The following is a 16420-nucleotide window of genomic DNA, read 5'->3' as shown; positions in this document are numbered from 1 at the left end:
GCATCCTGCAGCCCTCCAGCAGGGAGCAGGGGGTGCCCGAGCTGATGTCTGCATGGCAGGGGGATACACTGTGAGAAATGTGTGATGATGGGGACCAGCCCCTGCGGGGCCACCTCCCGGTGGGTGGGGATGAACCCAATGCCCACACATTCCCAAGCACTGAGATCCTCCCGTGCAAGGGAGCGCGTGGAGGTTGCTGTCATTCAGATGACCCCAGTCAGCACCGAGCCGTGATGGAAGCAATCCCATGTCTGTACCGAGCCCTGTGTCTGGGGGCAGACAAACGGTGTCTGTGCGGGATGCTGTGGAATCGGCCGCGGGGGGAGATGTGCTGCTTCCCCACGGCACGTGGGCAGGACAGGGGCCGGCAGGCGGAACCCCATTCCCCCACCGCACAGCACAGAGCTCACTCCCACCGAAGCCCCAGACGCTCCCACCTGCCAGCAGCCGTTCTCATTTCCTCCCTCCGCGTCCCGTGCTGAGCGGAAATACAACGTTTGTTAGTCACCAGGAAGGCTGGCAGCGTGCGGCTGCTTCCTGCACCGGCACCGTGCGGGCTGCGAGCTCCGACCCGCGGCACAGCCCTCCCTTCCCCCAGCACTGCGCGGCTCTCGGATCCGCACCCCCCCAACCAAGGGCCGTTCCGCCCCGCTCTGCCTTTGAGCAGGAAAGCGCCGAGCATCGGAGCCCGCTGTGGGGCTCCTCTGTTTTTAGGTATCCCGATAAAGCAAAAGCCGGTCAGCTCTGCCGTGTGCCCGTCTGGGTGTTCGTCCCCCGTCCTCCCTGAATCTATAGGGTGGGTTTCACTGGAGTGAGAAGGCTGCTGGAAGTGGGAGGAGTATTGTGTCCTGCTGCTGGGAGTTAGGGGGTGTGCGCTGGGTTTGGCTCTTTGTTCAGGGTTATGGGGTCTGTGCTCAGGGTTACGGGAGTCTGGGCTTAGGGTTGTGGGGTCTGGGTATGGGGTTGTGGGTCTGTGCTGTGTTACGGGGTTTGGGCTCAGGGTTGTGGCTCGATGCTGGGTCACGGGGGTTTGGGTCACTTGGGGTTGTGGGGTCTGGGCTTGGTGTTACGGGGTCTACGCTGGGTCACGGGGGTTCGTGCTTGGGGTTGTGGGATCTGGGCCGGCTCGCGGCACCCGTGCTCGTGGTTATCGGTCTGACTGCCAGCACAGCAGCGCAGGGCGGAGGGCACCCGCGGGGCAGAGGGCACCTGCAGGCGCAGGACGGCGGGGGCCGTGCCGGGACGTCCCGCACCTCGGCCGGGATCCCTGGGAGCCGCCCTCTTCCCCCTCCCCGCCCCTCGTAGGGCAGCCCTCGGGGAACCCGAAGCCGGGCGGCGGGCTGCGCGCGTCGGGGGGGTTGGGGGTGTTGTGTTAAATGGGGCCGCCTCCTGCCATTGCCGAGCAGCGCGCCGGGTGTCAGCAGCGAGCAGCGGCGGGCGGCGCTCCCGGTGCGTGCCGGCCCCGCTCCGCGCTCCGATGGCCGCCGGCCGCCGGGTTCCCCCGCACGGCGACGGCGGTGCGGTGCTGCTGCGGGGCCGCTTCTCCCCGGGATCGTCTCCCGGTTCGGTTTCGTGGTCCGTCGCTCTGACCGAACGGGAGCTGCAGGTGCTGCGTCCCGGCGGCCCCGACGCGGCGCTCCGTTTGGCCGATTGCGTGGGCAGCGCCGCGTTCCCGTCCGGCCCCGCCGCCGCCTGCTTCTCCCTCGTGGGTTACCCGTTCCGTAAGGCCCGATGGGGTTCCCCCGCCCGGCAGCGCCTGCAGAGGACTTTCCGCGTTTCCCAACACCCCGACGCCGAGGAGAATCTCCGCATCGCCCAGGCCTGGAGCCAACGCATCCGAGAGCTCTCGCTGCCCGCAGCGCCCACGCGGGACGGTGAGAAGCGGCGGTGCTCCGCGCGTGGTTCGGGGCGGGGGCCGGGGGCTCGGGGGGGGCGATGCGGGGAGAAAAAGTTTCCCGGTCGGCGCGGCTCCGCCGTACCGCCTTGTGCCCCCACGGACAGCTGGGGGGTGGGGGTCGGAGCCCTCCCGTGTCGGGGCGTGCGGGGATTTGGGGAGCGGGAGCGCAGCCCTGAGGTGTCGGGATGGGGAGAGGGGTTGGGGGACGACGCGTGGGACGGAACCCGCGTATGCCCCCCCCCTCCGCCGGCCCTATGGGAGGGGGACGCTGCGCGCCGCACCGTGAGGTCCCTCCATCCGTCCCCGCTTTCCCCTTTAAAGCAAAAGGGCGGCGCGCAGCGCGGGGCCTTTTTGCCCTGTCCTCGCCGCCTCCTTCCAGCGGTTTAATGAGTAGCGAAGCTTTAACAAAAGCGGCGTCCGTAGGGGGGAAAGTCCGCCGCTGACACACGGAGCGCAGCGCCGGGGGGGCACAGAGCTCCGTCGTCCCCACCCAGCCCGGAGCCCCGCGAAGGGGCAGAGGATGCAGGACGTCCCCCGGTGTCCTCCGGCCGCGTTGGAGCAGAGATTGAATCCCTCTGCAGCGCAGCGTTACCGCGGCCGCCTCGCTTTGCTCAGCGGAGCCACGGCTCCGGTGGGTGGGAGGGATGCTGTCACATCGCTCTCCTGCCCGCGTTCTAAAATGCAGCCTTTTCGCGTGAGCCGCAGCTAGAAAGCAGCTCGCTGCCGCTCTCTGTAAATAAGAACAAGCGAAAAAGCCGAGGCCCGATGTGGGAGCGGACGGCCGCCGGGCTCCGGCGCTGCTGCGCGGTGGGGCTGCGGCGCGGCGGGGCGGTGCGGAGCGCTGCCGAGGGACGCAGCGGTGCGAGATTTGCAGCTCTCCGCTCGCCGGGGATTTACGAACCTCCTCCCCCGGTTCAGAGCTGCGCTACGGACGCCTCTCGCCACGCCCCGCGCTCGCCGTGCTGTGTGCGGGGCAGATAAGGGCGCCGGAGTGCGGGGCGATCGGGGCACCCCGTGCCTGCAGCGGGGGGCAGCCGCCCCGCCCCACCGCACCGCAGCGACATCCTTGGGGACGGAGCCCGTTTCTCCTCCTGATGGCCCCCAGGGATGAAAGATCCCCCGGCGACGACTGCGTGGGGGGTGCCGGCCCCGTCCTGCCCTATGGAGTCGGTGGGTCTGATGGGGTCACCCGCAGGCTGGTCCCGACACGTCGGCTCCTCATGCACTGCGGCGGTTTGTGGGACGATGTGGCAATTCGTGTGCCGTGTGTGGGGCACGTGGGGTGGGGGCAGAGCGGTGCCCCTTCCTCTTGCTGACGCTGCATCCACCCCCCCCCCACAGCCCACAAAGTGCCGGTGCCGTGGAAGGGAAAGGGACAATGCGGAGATCCACCCCGCCTGCCGCGGGGAGAGGGGAGAAAGCCCCCATCAGCCGGCTGTGGGGCTGCATTCACCCATAGGGGATTCGGCGTCTCCAATGCGGCCGGAGCGGTGCAGTGCTGAGCTGCGGCCATCGCTGCGGGCAGCGCCCCGAGGGCGGCCGGTCCGTCCCGTCCCATCTGCTGCCGGCTGATAAGGAGCTGGGCAGGGCAGGGGACATCGGGTGAGGGCCAGCGCCGGAGCCAGGCTGCAGGACAGGGGAACGGCTCCGTGCTGCGCTCTCAGGTTGTGTGCAGCCCCGGTGGCCTTTGCCCTGCGTTCATCGCGTGTTTCTGCACTCACGGCTCCGGGCGAGTGGAGCAAGGGGCTTCCCGGGCTGTGCTGTGCTGTGCTGGGAAACGCTGTCAGCATTCGTGACTCACTGCTGCTGACGGAGCGTGGCTGCGTGCCGTCAGTTGGCAAAACCTCAGCCCTGCGGAGCCCCCCAGAACCTGTGTTTGTTGTCTGGGCCGTTGGGCTCCAAGGAGCTGTGGCACAACGGCAGGGCAGGACCCACAGCATCACGGTGCTGTGCCCACACTGCGTCCCTCTGGTCCTCGCACGGAGCCCGCGGGGGCTGCTGGGTGCCATGGGGTCACAGCAGTGCTCGGGGAGGGCATGGAGTGACCGCTGCTGGGGACGTGGGGACAGCAGGGAATGGAGCAATGACAGCCCGCACCAGCCCTGTAATTACAGCCCGGATGGGGCCTGCGTGTGCGAAACCTGAGCCCCGTGGGGAGCGAAGCATCCATCTGCCAGCACAGGTGTCCGTGCTGGCCCTGCTCCAGCAGGGCTGGATGTGGGCAATCAATAGCTTGACCCCTCCCCAAAGCCCCCCGCCCTTGGCTCACTGCGCAGGGGACCCCCACATCTCAGCGCAGACCTCCTCTAACCCCCATCAGCGCTCCGTGTCCCTTAGGACCATAGCAGCTGCTCACTAAGCCCACCAGCCCCTTCGTGCTGACCCCCTGCTCCCCCCAGGTGCCAGCTATGGGGTGCTGCCCCGGCCCTGCCGAGCTCTGGTGCTGCTGAACCCGCAGAGCGGCGCTGGCCGCGCGCTTGAGGACTTCCAGGCAGTGGTGCAGCCCATGCTGGCTGATGCTGACATCACACCCACCGTCTTTGTCACTGGTGAGTCCTTGAGGACCCTCCTCCTGCCCAGCACCCACCTGGGATGGGCTCCTATGGGGCTGCGGTCACCATGCAGGGTGGCAGCGGGCGGATGACTCGGTGTTCTCACTTGCACTGCAGAGAGACCCCACCACGCCCAGGAGAAGGTGCAGGATGAAGACCTGTCGCAGTGGGATGTGCTGGTGGTGATGTCTGGGGATGGTCTGCTGCACGAGGTGAGCGCCTGCTGTCACCCCATGGCCAGAGCTGGGGGCAAAACAGGGGGAGATGCGGAGACGGAACCCTGCTGGAAGACACTGGGGTGGCACAACCTCTGCTGAGGGCACTGTGGGGTCACTGGGGTCTTTGTGCAGCCCCACGTACCACCAGCTGCCCCCCCCCTTCCTCCTGCAGGTGCTGAATGGGCTGATGGAGCGGCCGGACTGGGAGCAGGCCCTGCAGACACCGCTGTGCATCCTGCCTGGGGGCTCTGGGAATGCCCTGGCTGCCTCCATCAACTACTATGCAGGGTGAGTGGGGTGGAATGGGGACACCAGCCCAGCATGGTTCATCCCTGTAGAGCACAGGGGAAGCTGGAGCTTTCTCCTCTCCAGGCCTTGAATGTGCCACATTTTCACTCCAATGAGCTCCGTGGCTGATCCTACTGCACAGTCACATAGCACAGGGGTGGGACTGGGGCTGGCCCAGCAGTCCCATAGCATCCTCCGGGTTGGGAAAGACCTCAGTGGGAACCATACCCAACCATCAGCCTCGGTGCATCAGTTCCCTTCTGGGAGCTGATTTGTGCTTCTCCTAGAAGCTGTCCCCAGCAGACACCGTCATCATCTGGGACGTGTCCCAGCCGTGGCACAAAGGCAGCGTCCTTAGGGGGGGTCACAGCCCACGCTCACCCTTCTCTGCCCCCCGCAGCAACGACCACGTGGCCAAGAAGAAACTGCTGACCAACTGCACCTTCATCCTGTGCAAGGGGCTGCACGCTCCGATGGACCTGGTCTCATTGAGCACAGCCTCAGGCAAACGCTTCTTCTCCTTCCTGGGCTTCGGATGGGGTTTCATCGCCGACGTGGACATTGACAGTGAGAAGTACCGGCGGCTGGGCAACGCACGCTTCACGCTGGGCACGCTGCAGTGCTTGGTTCGCCTGCGCGTCTACCAGGGCCGCCTCTCCTACCTGCCTGCAGCCACCGAGCCGGGCAGCGCCAGGGACCCCGAGCCGCGCCGGGCCGCACCGACGGCGGGGACGGAGGCGCCGGGCGGGGACAGGGAGCCGCTCGCCGACGCGCTGCTGGCGCCGCTGGGGCAGCCGGTGCCGCCGCATTGGGTCGTGGTGCCCGAGGAGGAATTCGTCTGCGTCTACGCCATCTACCAGTCCCACCTGGGCACCAACCTGCTGATGGCTCCGGCGGCGCGGCTGCACGACGGCTGCATGCACCTCTTCTACGTGAGGGCCGGCATCAGCCGCGTGGCGCTGCTGAAGATCTTCCTGGCCATGGGCAGAGGCACGCATCTGGAGCTGAACTGCCCCCACCTGCACTGCGTCCCGGTGCGCGCCTTCCGCCTGGAGCCGCGGGGCAGCGCCGGCATCATGACGGTGGACGGGGAGGCGCTGGCGTGCGAGCCGGTGCAGGGGCAGATCCACGGCCAGCCGTGCCGCGTGGTCACCGGTTCCTAGGGCCGGCAGCGGGCGCGCAGCCCTCCTCGCACTCAGGAACCTCCTCTTCCAGCAATAGCTCCCCGCGCCCGCGGGCGCTCGGCCTTTTGCTTAGCTTTACCCTCCTGGGGACGGCGCCGTCCCAGGAACGAGCCACGAGCCGCGGCAGGTACTCGAGTGCCGGCTCCGTCCCGGTGCCATCGGTACGACGTCCCGGTCCTGGGCGGCTGCGCCGGCACAGCCTCGGCCCCAGGTTCGGTGGCACCGCCCGCGTCCCCGCCGGGCTGAGCCAGGACCAACGATCTACCGGCAGACATCAATCATTTGTTGGTTTGTTGGTTTTGTTTTTTTTTAAAGAGTGTTTCTACCCAAAGCTTCCCGTAGAAGCAGAGTTTATTCTTGTGAGAAATGCAATAAATATTTAGCGTTTGCAAAAAAAAAAAACACCAACAACAACCCAAACCCAACCCAAGGACGCAGCCTGGGCGTTCGGTGCCCGCAGGGGGGGAGGTGAGGCTGAAGGCAGCCACGGGGAGCCCGCATCTCCCCCCACAGCCCAGCGAGGGGCCCTTCCCAGGAGCTGCGCTGGGGCGGATCACAGCCTTCTCGCGGTAATTACAGCTCATTTGCTGCTCTCAGCACAAAGGAGGGCAAACCGCACATTTATTCATCTACAAAGCATGCAATTAGGATGGTGGGAACGGAGAGAAGAGCGCGGCTGTTCTCCCCAAAGAGCCGGGGGTCCCAGCACAGCCTGCAGGCAGGGGCTGAACGGGGGGGGGAGGAAAAGAAAAGAGACCGACAGCCCAAACTACTCACAGAGGCGGAATTTAATGGCAAGTCATCTTCCCTCCTTTATTACACCTCGGTTAGCCAAACCACCACCAACAAAAAAATAATTCTGCAGGTAAAAAAAGTTTTAATGGTCACACAGCACTTTATACATATATCGGTAAGCAACCAAGCATCCACATCTGCACGTGAACGACACACCTCTAAGCATGGCCTCAATGGTCGGGTCTGGTTTGGTTTTGTTTTCTTCATTTAAATACTGTACAGAATTCAAAGGCTACAAACTGATTTCGTAATGCTTCTCCCCCAACCCCAGCACTTAAAACAGTTACAGGCTGCTCGGATTTGTACATCACACAGTCGTGTAGCCAGTTTTAAGGCTAACAATATGCATCATCATGCTTTGGCTTTTTTTTTTTTCTTTTTAATTATTATCATTATTATTATTAATTTTTTTTTTAAGGTTTTAAGCCTTTTTTTTTTAACTTTTGTTACCCTTAAATATTACATACATACACGAAAAAAAAAAAAATTACATAGCTGCAGTGTGCTCACCACCAACCTGGTCACCAGGGAGCTTCACATTATCAAAAGCTTAGAAAATCTGTAAACCTCCGTGCTGTGGTGGGGGCTGAGCCCCCCTGCAGGGCAATGCCTGCTCCCGGGGGGGCCCTGGGCCAACGCTCTTTGCTGATCATCAGTGGAAGAGAAAGCGATGGGGAAAACCTGGCACCGGCCTCTCTGAGCAGCTCACGCTGCCCCCCGTGGCAGCGTCGCGTTCTGGAGGGTGAGAGCAAAGGGACGCGGAGCTGTGCCAGCAGTCAAGCTGTGGCCATGGAGGGTTTTTCTCCCTCTGACCAAAAGCACTGGGTGCCGGCTCCTTCCCAGGGGGTGAAGGACAGCGCGGGTCGGAAGCACAGCAGGGAGATGCTGAGAGCAAACTGCTGGGCTGGGTGTCAGAAGGCCGCGTCCAGGCTGGGATGGAGGGAATGCAGCAGTGCTGACAGAAAGGGATCTGCCTCCATCCTTACTGCTGAACTCTCCCAGCTCTCCACAGCCTGACTGCTCCTGTGGGTGCAGCAGCGTTGATGTGAGCTCCCCAGCTCCAGAAGTGAACGTTAAGTGCGTGCACACAAAGGCTCCAGCAAGGCACCCAGGCTGCTGCTCCTGCAGGTCGCTGCTGCAAAGTGCTGAAGGTCACCGGCTCCATCAGTGCTGTGCTGCCCTGCCAGCTGTTTCCCAGAGGCCCAGCAGCAGTGTAGCAGCACACAGATAGGATGTGCTGTGCCCACAGCCCTACCAGCCACAGCAGGTTCGGGCAGTCGCAGGAAACAGTTGGCTGGGGGGGGGAAAGAGCAGCAGCCCGTGCCAGTGTGTGATGTGCTCCAGTTACTGGCTGAGGAACCACCACAAAGCGCTGCTCCCACAGGAGTCGGCCACACTGCATGAGCTCCTGTCCTACGGGTGGCCCTGGCTCAGAAAGGCCCCCAGCCCCAGCAGCAGCAGGTGATGGAGAGGCAGCAGATGTGCCGTGCTCCCCCCCAGCCAGGCAAGGCTGAGAGCTGAGGTGCACCCAGTGCTGCCAGGGAGGACCGAAGGGAAGATTCAGACAGCTGAGCAAGAGGCAGAACCCCGCATCTCGTGTATTTCTAGAGGACAGGCATGCATGGTGGGGAGAGGGAAGTCCGCCTTACTCGGAGAATAGACTGTGGATGGTGGAGCTGATTCCAGAAGAAAAGAGCAGAAGTCGCAGGAGCAGATGGAAACCCCACGGCACTACAGGGCAGCACAGAGTTCTGGTTCTGCCCATTCAGTTCTGATCAGAAGAACCTCATAGCTATCGGTGAACGACTACGACTAGAGCAACTCCGTACGGTGCAGACAACTTCAATGCAAACAATCCAACGTCTGAGCTTGGGTAGACTTCAGAAAACCCACGGTAATGCAGAGAAAAATGAAAGAGGGCAGCGCCCTTCGCTTCCAGATCCTACAGCAATCGCTTCTGGCTCGAACCCCAGCAGCAGAATCCGCTGGGTGGGAAAAGTCTGCGTGGAAAGGTGCCCCAAGATGAAAGTGCAGAGGGAACGTGGCTGCAAGATGCTTCTGTGCGGGTCTCCGATCTTACCACTGCAGGGTCAAACTCGCAAGAGGAGCACGTGTGTGGGGCAGGGGGAAGGAAGGAGGGCTGAGGGCAAATTCATGCGTAGACAACCTTTCCTCGGAGGAGCAAATCAGGCCTACCACCTTCTTTGGAACAAACCAAGCTGAGGAAGAAAAGCTGGAAGGAGAAGCCAGTTTACTGGTAACAGCATTTGCCAATTTCCTTTCTGCTGCTTTCCCTTCTCCTCTGCACCTGCCTGTCCCTAACCCGACGGTCTATTTCTCCTCTGTCCACTCTGGGATATTGGCCCCTGCTAAGGCAGCCCGGTACTGCTGCAAGACACCACGGATGCTTTTAATGAACCCCTTGGACAAAGGGAAGAGGGGGAACCCAATATCGGGGTAACCGCTCTTCTCCGGAAGGAAACTCCTGTAGCTCTTCCTCCTTTTCTTTGGTTTGACGCTTGGCTGCGCGGCAGAGTCCTGGGCAGCCTTCCCCTCGTCCGTTCGGTCTCTGGCCAGGTCCACCCCCCTGGCTCGGCCCGCGCCCTCCGAGTCTGAGCACTGGTGGACGTCGCCGGCGTTGGGCGCCGAGGTGGCGAATTCCGCCTCGTCCAGCTCCTCCTTGCCATCCGGCGCCGAGTCGGAGAATTCAGCCGCCGCTCCCAGCTCCGCTCCGCCGCGCTCCCCCCCGTTGTCTCCGGGACTCTCGGCCAAGGCGCTGCCCGCAGACAGCAGGGAGGCAGAATCCGCCCCGTTGCTCTGCTCGTGGCTCTTTTCCACCAGCTCGTTGGTCTCCAGCCAGGACTCGATGCGGGACACCAGGCGCCAGCCGTTGCAGCGGAAATGCTCGCGGATTTCGTGCTCGAAAACCTCCACGGGTCTGCGCAGCAGCTGCATCATGGACTGCACCACCCGGATCAGAGTCATCTCGTTGTAGCAGCGGCTGTTCTCGTAGCCCTCCTGAAGGCCCCGGTCGCTGTCGAAGCCTGCCTCGTTGTAATAGGGCTCGTTCACTAGGATGAGACCTGGCAAAGGAAACGGAGGGCAGCGGGTTAAAGGAGGGCCGGCTCTGCTGACGGGCGCCCACAGCGCATCGCTGAGAGGCAAATCCAGCACAGGAAGGACCGAAGGAGAAGGCGCGAGGGAAGCTGCGCTTTGGTTCCTGCCACCTGCTTTTGAAGGCAGGCTGGACAAACAGGATTCTGCCAAATGCACTGCAATCACAGAACGGCCCAGGCTGGAAGGGAACTCAAGGATGATGAAGCTCCAAGCCCCCACCACAGGCAGAGCCACCAACCTCCACATTTCATAGCAGCCCAGGCTGTCCAGGGCCCCATCCAACCTGGCCTCCAACACCTCCAGGGATGGACGGGGCATCACAGCCTCTCTGGGCAGCTGTTCCAGCACCTCACCACTCACAGTAAAGAATTTCCCCCTGACGTGCAATCTCAATCTTCCCTCCCTCAACTTCAAACCACTTCCCCTTGCCCTGCAGTTATCTCCCCTTCCAAAGAGTTGACTCCCCTCCTGTTTGTAGGCTCCCTTTAGGTACTGCAGGCTGCAATGAGGTCACGTCACAGCTTTCTGTTCTCCAGGCTGAACAAGCCCAGCTCCCTCAGCCTGTCTTTGTAGGAGAGGTGCTGCAGCCCCGATTATCTTCATGTGAACGGCTCTGCAGCCTTCTGTTCACACACTGAGGATCCCAGACAGCACCAAGAACAGCATTGAGGAGACAGCTTCCACTGGTGTGACGCAGAGGGCACACAGCAGCAGAGGAGGTCAAAAGGGTGGAAGGAAAAACATTTCACAACGACTTTCCCTCTATTCTTAGCAAAAAAAGAACGCAAACGTAGCCCATACGTTTTCTAAAAAATGTTCTTAAATGCATTTTTTCCCCACTCCACCTCTTACTAAGAAGGGAAGCCATACTTTGACCTGACCATCCTGCCCAGTATCGTCCCACCAGGGCAGCACAGAACAAGGAACAAAGCGACAAGCCACCCACAGGGAGCTTTCTCTGCCTGCCTCTGCCAGATTGCAATGCTGTGTAGGTAGAAACGACACTGATATTGCCATGCTGCTGGCAGCCTGTCACAAGCTGCCTTAGAGCTGGTGGAGGTGACAACACGAGTCTCTCCAAGACCAGGCAGCAGGAGGGAGGGTGGGAGATTTTCCACTATCACCACGTTGCTCCAGTGAAACATTCAGTAGTTCAGCTTCTAAATTTGGATGCTCAGCTCTGTAAATGAGAAAAGGCTTTTGTTGTGGCCCCCCAGCAGGAGGGCACGGGCAGCTGGGAGGCTGTGCAGGAGCAAGAGTCCCCGTGTGCTCCAGGCAGCAGCCTTTGTTCTGTGTCAAAGATTTCTCAAGTCACATTCCTGGGCTCCCTGCATAGAAAGTTGGCCGTAAGGTGGAGAATTGATTTAGACTGTCTGCCTCCAAACTGGATATTATAGGGCAAAGCTCTACAACAGGAAGCCCTGGGGCCGGTCTAGACACACCCCTGATTATTCTGCTTTAGGAGTGTAAACACCAACATCACCAGCAAAAATGTGCCCCAAGTAAATGACTCAGTGGGGATAAAAACAGTCCTGCAAATTAAGTCCAGTTTAGCAGCAACTTTGGTAACTGGCTGAGAACAAAATGGTCCACCTTTGTCAGCTCGGAATAACAAGCAGAACAGCCCTGTGGCTGCAGGAAGAAGGGAAAGCATTGTCTCAGAGACTTGGGACACAGCCAAAAAATCAAGGCATGAGAAAAGCTTGTACCTGCTTGGAATGCTGAACTGCAGAGATAAGGACACTGCTTTGTCCAGCGAGGTGAGAGCAAAAAGCAGCAGCAGCCCAATTGGCACGGCATGTATCAACCCCCTGCCAGACATAAGCTTGCATTCCCCCCTGCTTTTTCCTGTCCCACAGGTTCTGCAGGAGCATTTACCTTGGATGGAGATGAGTACTTGGAGGAGGCTGGATTTACTGGTCCACCTTTCCGTCCCCTGAAATACACATAACAAACGCATCAAAGGGCAGAAGCACCACTGGTTTGCTCAGAGAGAACCACTGGATGAAGCAAGACCCCAGTTTCTCTACATCCCCACCACTAAGATCCTGTGGTTTGCAGCAGGAACAAGGGACTGACTCAGCAAGCACGCGATGCACTGGTGCCCCTGCAACACCGAGTCATCTTCCTCACTTTTTGTCAGCCCAGCATGCTGCCTGGCCATGCTGCCTGCCCAGAATGGTTCAGAACTGCACACCACATCAGTCCCAGTCCTAGCATAGCTGTCCCTGTTGATCCACCTCCAGGCATCTACAGCCTGAGCCGCCACCAAGTTTAAGCACCAGAGACCAGACGTCACCCAGGACTCCTGGCCTGGATGGAAGCGTTTTGTTCCAGCAGTGGCCTGGCACAACCACTGTGACCTGTGGTCGGGTAGAAGGAAGCATTACCTTGCCTATCCACGTCCCCAGGAGGCTGACACACACTTTGCCATTGTCATACAGGTTGGGATTCAGTCTCCCGCTGCACTGGGAGAGGTAGCGAAAGAGAGGTGGCACAGCAGGGTAGATGTTGGGGAGCTGGATGTCAAAGAGGAAGAGGCCATCTTCATAGGGCGTGCGTGTGGGGCCTTTTATAAGTGCTGAGAAGAGGTCCTGTGGAGGAAGGTGATATAAGCCACCGGGCTGTGTGATCACAGCCCATTCATCCCTCTTACCCCCTTCAGCCCTTGCTAAGACCTGCAGTTCACACATGTCAGGGCACCTTCTCCCTAGAAGATGTGCTTCTGCTATGGCCCTGCTGTGCCCTCTGCTCACACATCCTCTGCTGCCTGCCCACCTGCCTGTCCTGCTCAGTGGGACAGGCGGGCCAGTGGGCAAAGAACCCAACATGGATTTCCTGCCATGAGAATCTGTGGTGTTTGCCACCCCACCAAGGGAATGCGAAAGCAACCATTCACGGTAATTACAATTTCACATGCTGCTCACATTCCTGTGGCTCTAATGTAGGGGATTGAGGCTAAGCAGGGAGTTCCAAGCCAGCTGGACTTTGAGCCCAGTTCTAACACACATAAATTGGAGAGCAAACACTTGCCATTCGATCCTCAAAGGTTTTAACCATGATGCCATCTGGCAGGGAGGTGGCCAGCAGAGCCATCTCCTTCCTCACAGTGCTAAAGAACTTCTTTGCTTCTGGGGGCTGGAACTCCATTTTCTTGAAGGCATGACTATCTGTGAGTCAAGAGAGAGAGCAGAATTAAAGCCTGCCACCAGCTCCTTACAAAGGCAGATCCACCCATGCATTAGATGTATCATTTGGACAAAAAGAGATAGGGGACATCAGCAGGAGGAAGTACCCAAATATCTTCCCGAAGAACCCCAACCCCTGCAGTGAAGACAGGAAGCCCTAGAGCTTTTCAATATATCCCAGCTTACACATCAGCCCAGGGCAATTCAGCTTACTTTGGTGCTGAGCCAGGAGGCAGCCCAGAGATTATTTGCTTTTTCCCACATGGTACAGCAGCCACAACCTGTATCTCCTGTTCTCTTGGTCTTGCAAAGGGCCCTGTCACTCTGCTGGGATGACCTCCTGCCTGCAGAAATCTGAGTGCAGCTCCTTGCTTTTATTTGCATGCACCTGCAGGTTCAGAACAGCTTGGCCACCTCTCCTCCCCAGCTCTGGCTTAGCTGGTGGGCTTGCCGAGCACCTCGGGCTCTGCTGTCACCTGTGTTCCACACAACCAGATGCTCTTTCTTTATTTTTGGTAGATGAATGTTAACAAGGACGCTCATCCAACCAAGGACACCCAGCACAAGAGCACCAGCTGTTCCTGTTCTGCTCCTCAACCAATCCACCCCTACAGAAAAACAGCCTGAACAAACCCCATCACTTCAAACTGTCTGATCCACGCGGCCCTCCAAAGTTCATTTCCAGTGTGGAAGAAAGGCAAGTCCATTTTATGGCTTCAGAAGTGGTTCAGTGCCTAGAGAAGCAACCTGGAAGCCAAGTTTAGCTCCCAGAATGAACTGCTCTACCAAAGTCCTCTTAATTTCTCCTCTCCACTTAATCAGCTATGAGACAACAGAGGATACCCAACCCCAGAGGCCTAGATGCAAATATCTCGGAGCAAAAGAAACATGGCAGCACAGAGCCTTCCCAGCAGCCTGCCCTGGTGCACTCACCTGGAGCAAACTCCAGCACAGAGAACACCTCTCCCTTGGCACTGGTGAAGGTGACTCCGGGTTTGCCCCCACTCTGCTGGCACAGCACTGGTGTCTCACTGGGCCACTCTGACCTCACTGGCGTCTGTGCCTCTGCTTTTTCTTCTTTCTTCTCCGTCTCCACCATGGCTTCCATCTTTTCCTCCTCTGCTATAGCCACGTTATCCAAGGTTTTCTTGAGATTTTCCTGCAGCTTTTTAATATCGTCCAAGAATTTCTTCTCCCGAGTGGGTTTTTCCAGCTCCACAGTCGGGGAGGTGGGAGAGCCAGTCAGCAGCTGCTCCACAGTCATATTTTTCAGGCTTTCCAAGATCTTGATGGCTTCCTTCAGCTCCCTGAAGCTCTTCGGGGCTCCGTCCTTGCCAGCTTTCTCTGCAGCAAGATCTGCAACTGCCATGGCCACAGCTCCCTGGACTTGTTCCTCTACTTTTTTTACCTCCTCTGCTGCTGGCTCCTCGGGCTCTAACTCCTCAATTCTTGGGTGGTCGTCCTCCATGAGGCCGTTGTCCGTCTCCCAGCTGTCGCTTTCATCCTCCCACTCAGAGGACGCCCCGCTGGTGCTGCCATCAACAGAATCATAGTCCGACTCCTCGATTTCCGACTCAATGTTGTATAAGTGCTAAAGGAGAGCAGTTAGAAAAGGCACAGAGTGTTTAAGGCTGAAGCGCAGAGCTTTAACTGTTATTAAATGCAGACGAGTCGGTTCTGCCCACGAAACGGGAGCTGCCAGCGAAAGTTTGTGAGGCTGCTCCAACCCCTTCCATCTACTCAGGGTGGGTGAGGTACGATCCAAATAACATCCTAACGATGACCCACACAGAGTGAACCAGCAGAGCCCCATCCTCCACCTGCCAAAGTAGGGCTCTGGTCTAGGTGGGCTGCAACCTTCCCTGTGGCTGGGACAGAGCCACCAACAAGTGCACGTTAATGCCACCCAGCTACCCAAGTGCCCCAGGGGCTCTGAACACAGAGCTAACTCAGAAGGTGCTGGGTTTTATGAGTGGGGTTTGTATTTCTAGCTGTGCTGGCACTGAATGCTGCTTTGGCTGCCTCCACACTCTGTCCTTCCACACAGACAATGCTGGAACCAGCGAAAAAATTCACACACCAGATTTCTGCCACACTACTTGCTGTCAGAGCTCTGCTATGCTGCTTTAGCTGCTGTATGTGACTACTGCTTAAAATTCAGCTGGGACAATAAAGTCTAACTCAAGCTGCTGAATAAGCTCTTACATAAAATGTTCTCTTCCCCTTCGGTACCGAAAGCAGAACCCATCCACGCTCCATCTACCCTCATCTCCTCTAATCATGCTTCTGCACACACTACATCTCTCATGAGGTTCTCTGCAGAGGCTCAGAGATGCACTCGACGCCATCAGAGAAGCAGAAGGCCCAGAACAACTTTGCTTCTGACGCTTGAATGACGGCCCAAGAGTCCTCTCAATCTTGTAAGACATGATTCCAGAGGCTGAAGCACACGGACACTCAGTTCTCTTGTCAAAGCCTCGAGCTGAACCAGCCCTGCTCAGCCAGTTCTGTGCCATCCAGAGACAGGCAGCCAGTGGGGGTTGGTTGGGTTTCACGCAAGTGACTGCAGGCAGGAAAAGCCATCAAAACACACCGCCCTTAAAGCTAATCCAAATTTGAGATGGAACGTTAGCCAGTTATGCCATCTTTATTTTTAGAGCTGAGAAAAAGCACTCAGACAGCTCGTCTCTGGCATGGGGGCAGGCATTGATAAATCACAGTTTTACTAACTGATAATTCACTCCTGACATTCCCCCAACTCCCATAATTACGCAGACAAGCAGAATGGAAGGGACTGGTGTGACACAGCAGGAGCTGCTGGAGTCCCAGCACTGCAGTATGAGAGCAGCCCTTTGTGGAGCACACAGCAGACCTCTGATTGTGCCTGGCATCCAAGCACATGTGACAACAGGGGGAAGGGAGACAGCAGCCTGCTTTGTAACGCTCTAGTCCACTGCCATAGTGCAGGCATTGACTATTCTACTGTAATTAATGCAGAGATGCTTGGTTTAAAATGGAATCTTGATCAAGTACTTTCTCCTTGCAGAAGCAATGCTGTTCACTGTCATGCTGCAGGAGATGGGACCCTACAGAAGCAAATCTGCTCTCCTCTTCAGGCTGCCTGGGTTAATTTGAAGCAACAAGGAGAAGAGTCATGGGATGAAACTATGTGGAATAGTGA

The 16420-nt window shown here is 58.8% G+C and overlaps 2 protein-coding genes across 3 annotated transcripts in view; one reads left to right on the top strand and one right to left on the bottom strand.

Annotated features, from left to right (window-relative positions):
* Positions 1-1404: 1404 nt before the first annotated feature.
* Positions 1405-6538, top strand: SPHK1 (sphingosine kinase 1). Its single transcript, XM_052688324.1, has 5 exons — positions 1405-1874; positions 4297-4446; positions 4567-4661; positions 4840-4955; positions 5356-6538. Exons 1-5 carry the CDS (start codon positions 1478-1480, stop codon positions 6116-6118), a joined length of 1521 nt encoding a protein of 506 aa, XP_052544284.1. The 5' UTR covers positions 1405-1477; the 3' UTR covers positions 6119-6538.
* Positions 6539-6909: 371 nt separating this feature from the next.
* UBE2O (ubiquitin conjugating enzyme E2 O) overlaps positions 6910-16420 on the bottom strand; it is a 49059-nt gene continuing 39548 nt past the window's right edge. For both annotated transcript variants that reach the window (XM_052688318.1, XM_052688319.1), the window contains exons 14-18: positions 14173-14830; positions 13085-13221; positions 12442-12645; positions 11930-11987; positions 6910-10017 (exon numbers count right to left, since the gene is read on the bottom strand). In XM_052688318.1, coding sequence (XP_052544278.1) covers positions 9266-10017; positions 11930-11987; positions 12442-12645; positions 13085-13221; positions 14173-14830 — 1809 coding nt within the window. In that variant the 3' untranslated portion in view covers positions 6910-9265. The remainder of the gene's footprint in view (positions 10018-11929; positions 11988-12441; positions 12646-13084; positions 13222-14172; positions 14831-16420) is intronic.

This window comes from Tympanuchus pallidicinctus, unplaced genomic scaffold, assembly GCF_026119805.1.
Source record: "Tympanuchus pallidicinctus isolate F22 unplaced genomic scaffold, pur_lepc_1.0 scaffold23, whole genome shotgun sequence".
NCBI classification, from domain to species: Eukaryota; Metazoa; Chordata; class Aves; order Galliformes; family Phasianidae; genus Tympanuchus; species Tympanuchus pallidicinctus.
Note: the sequence above shows the minus strand (reverse complement) of the source record. Positions and strands in the feature narration are given on the sequence as shown.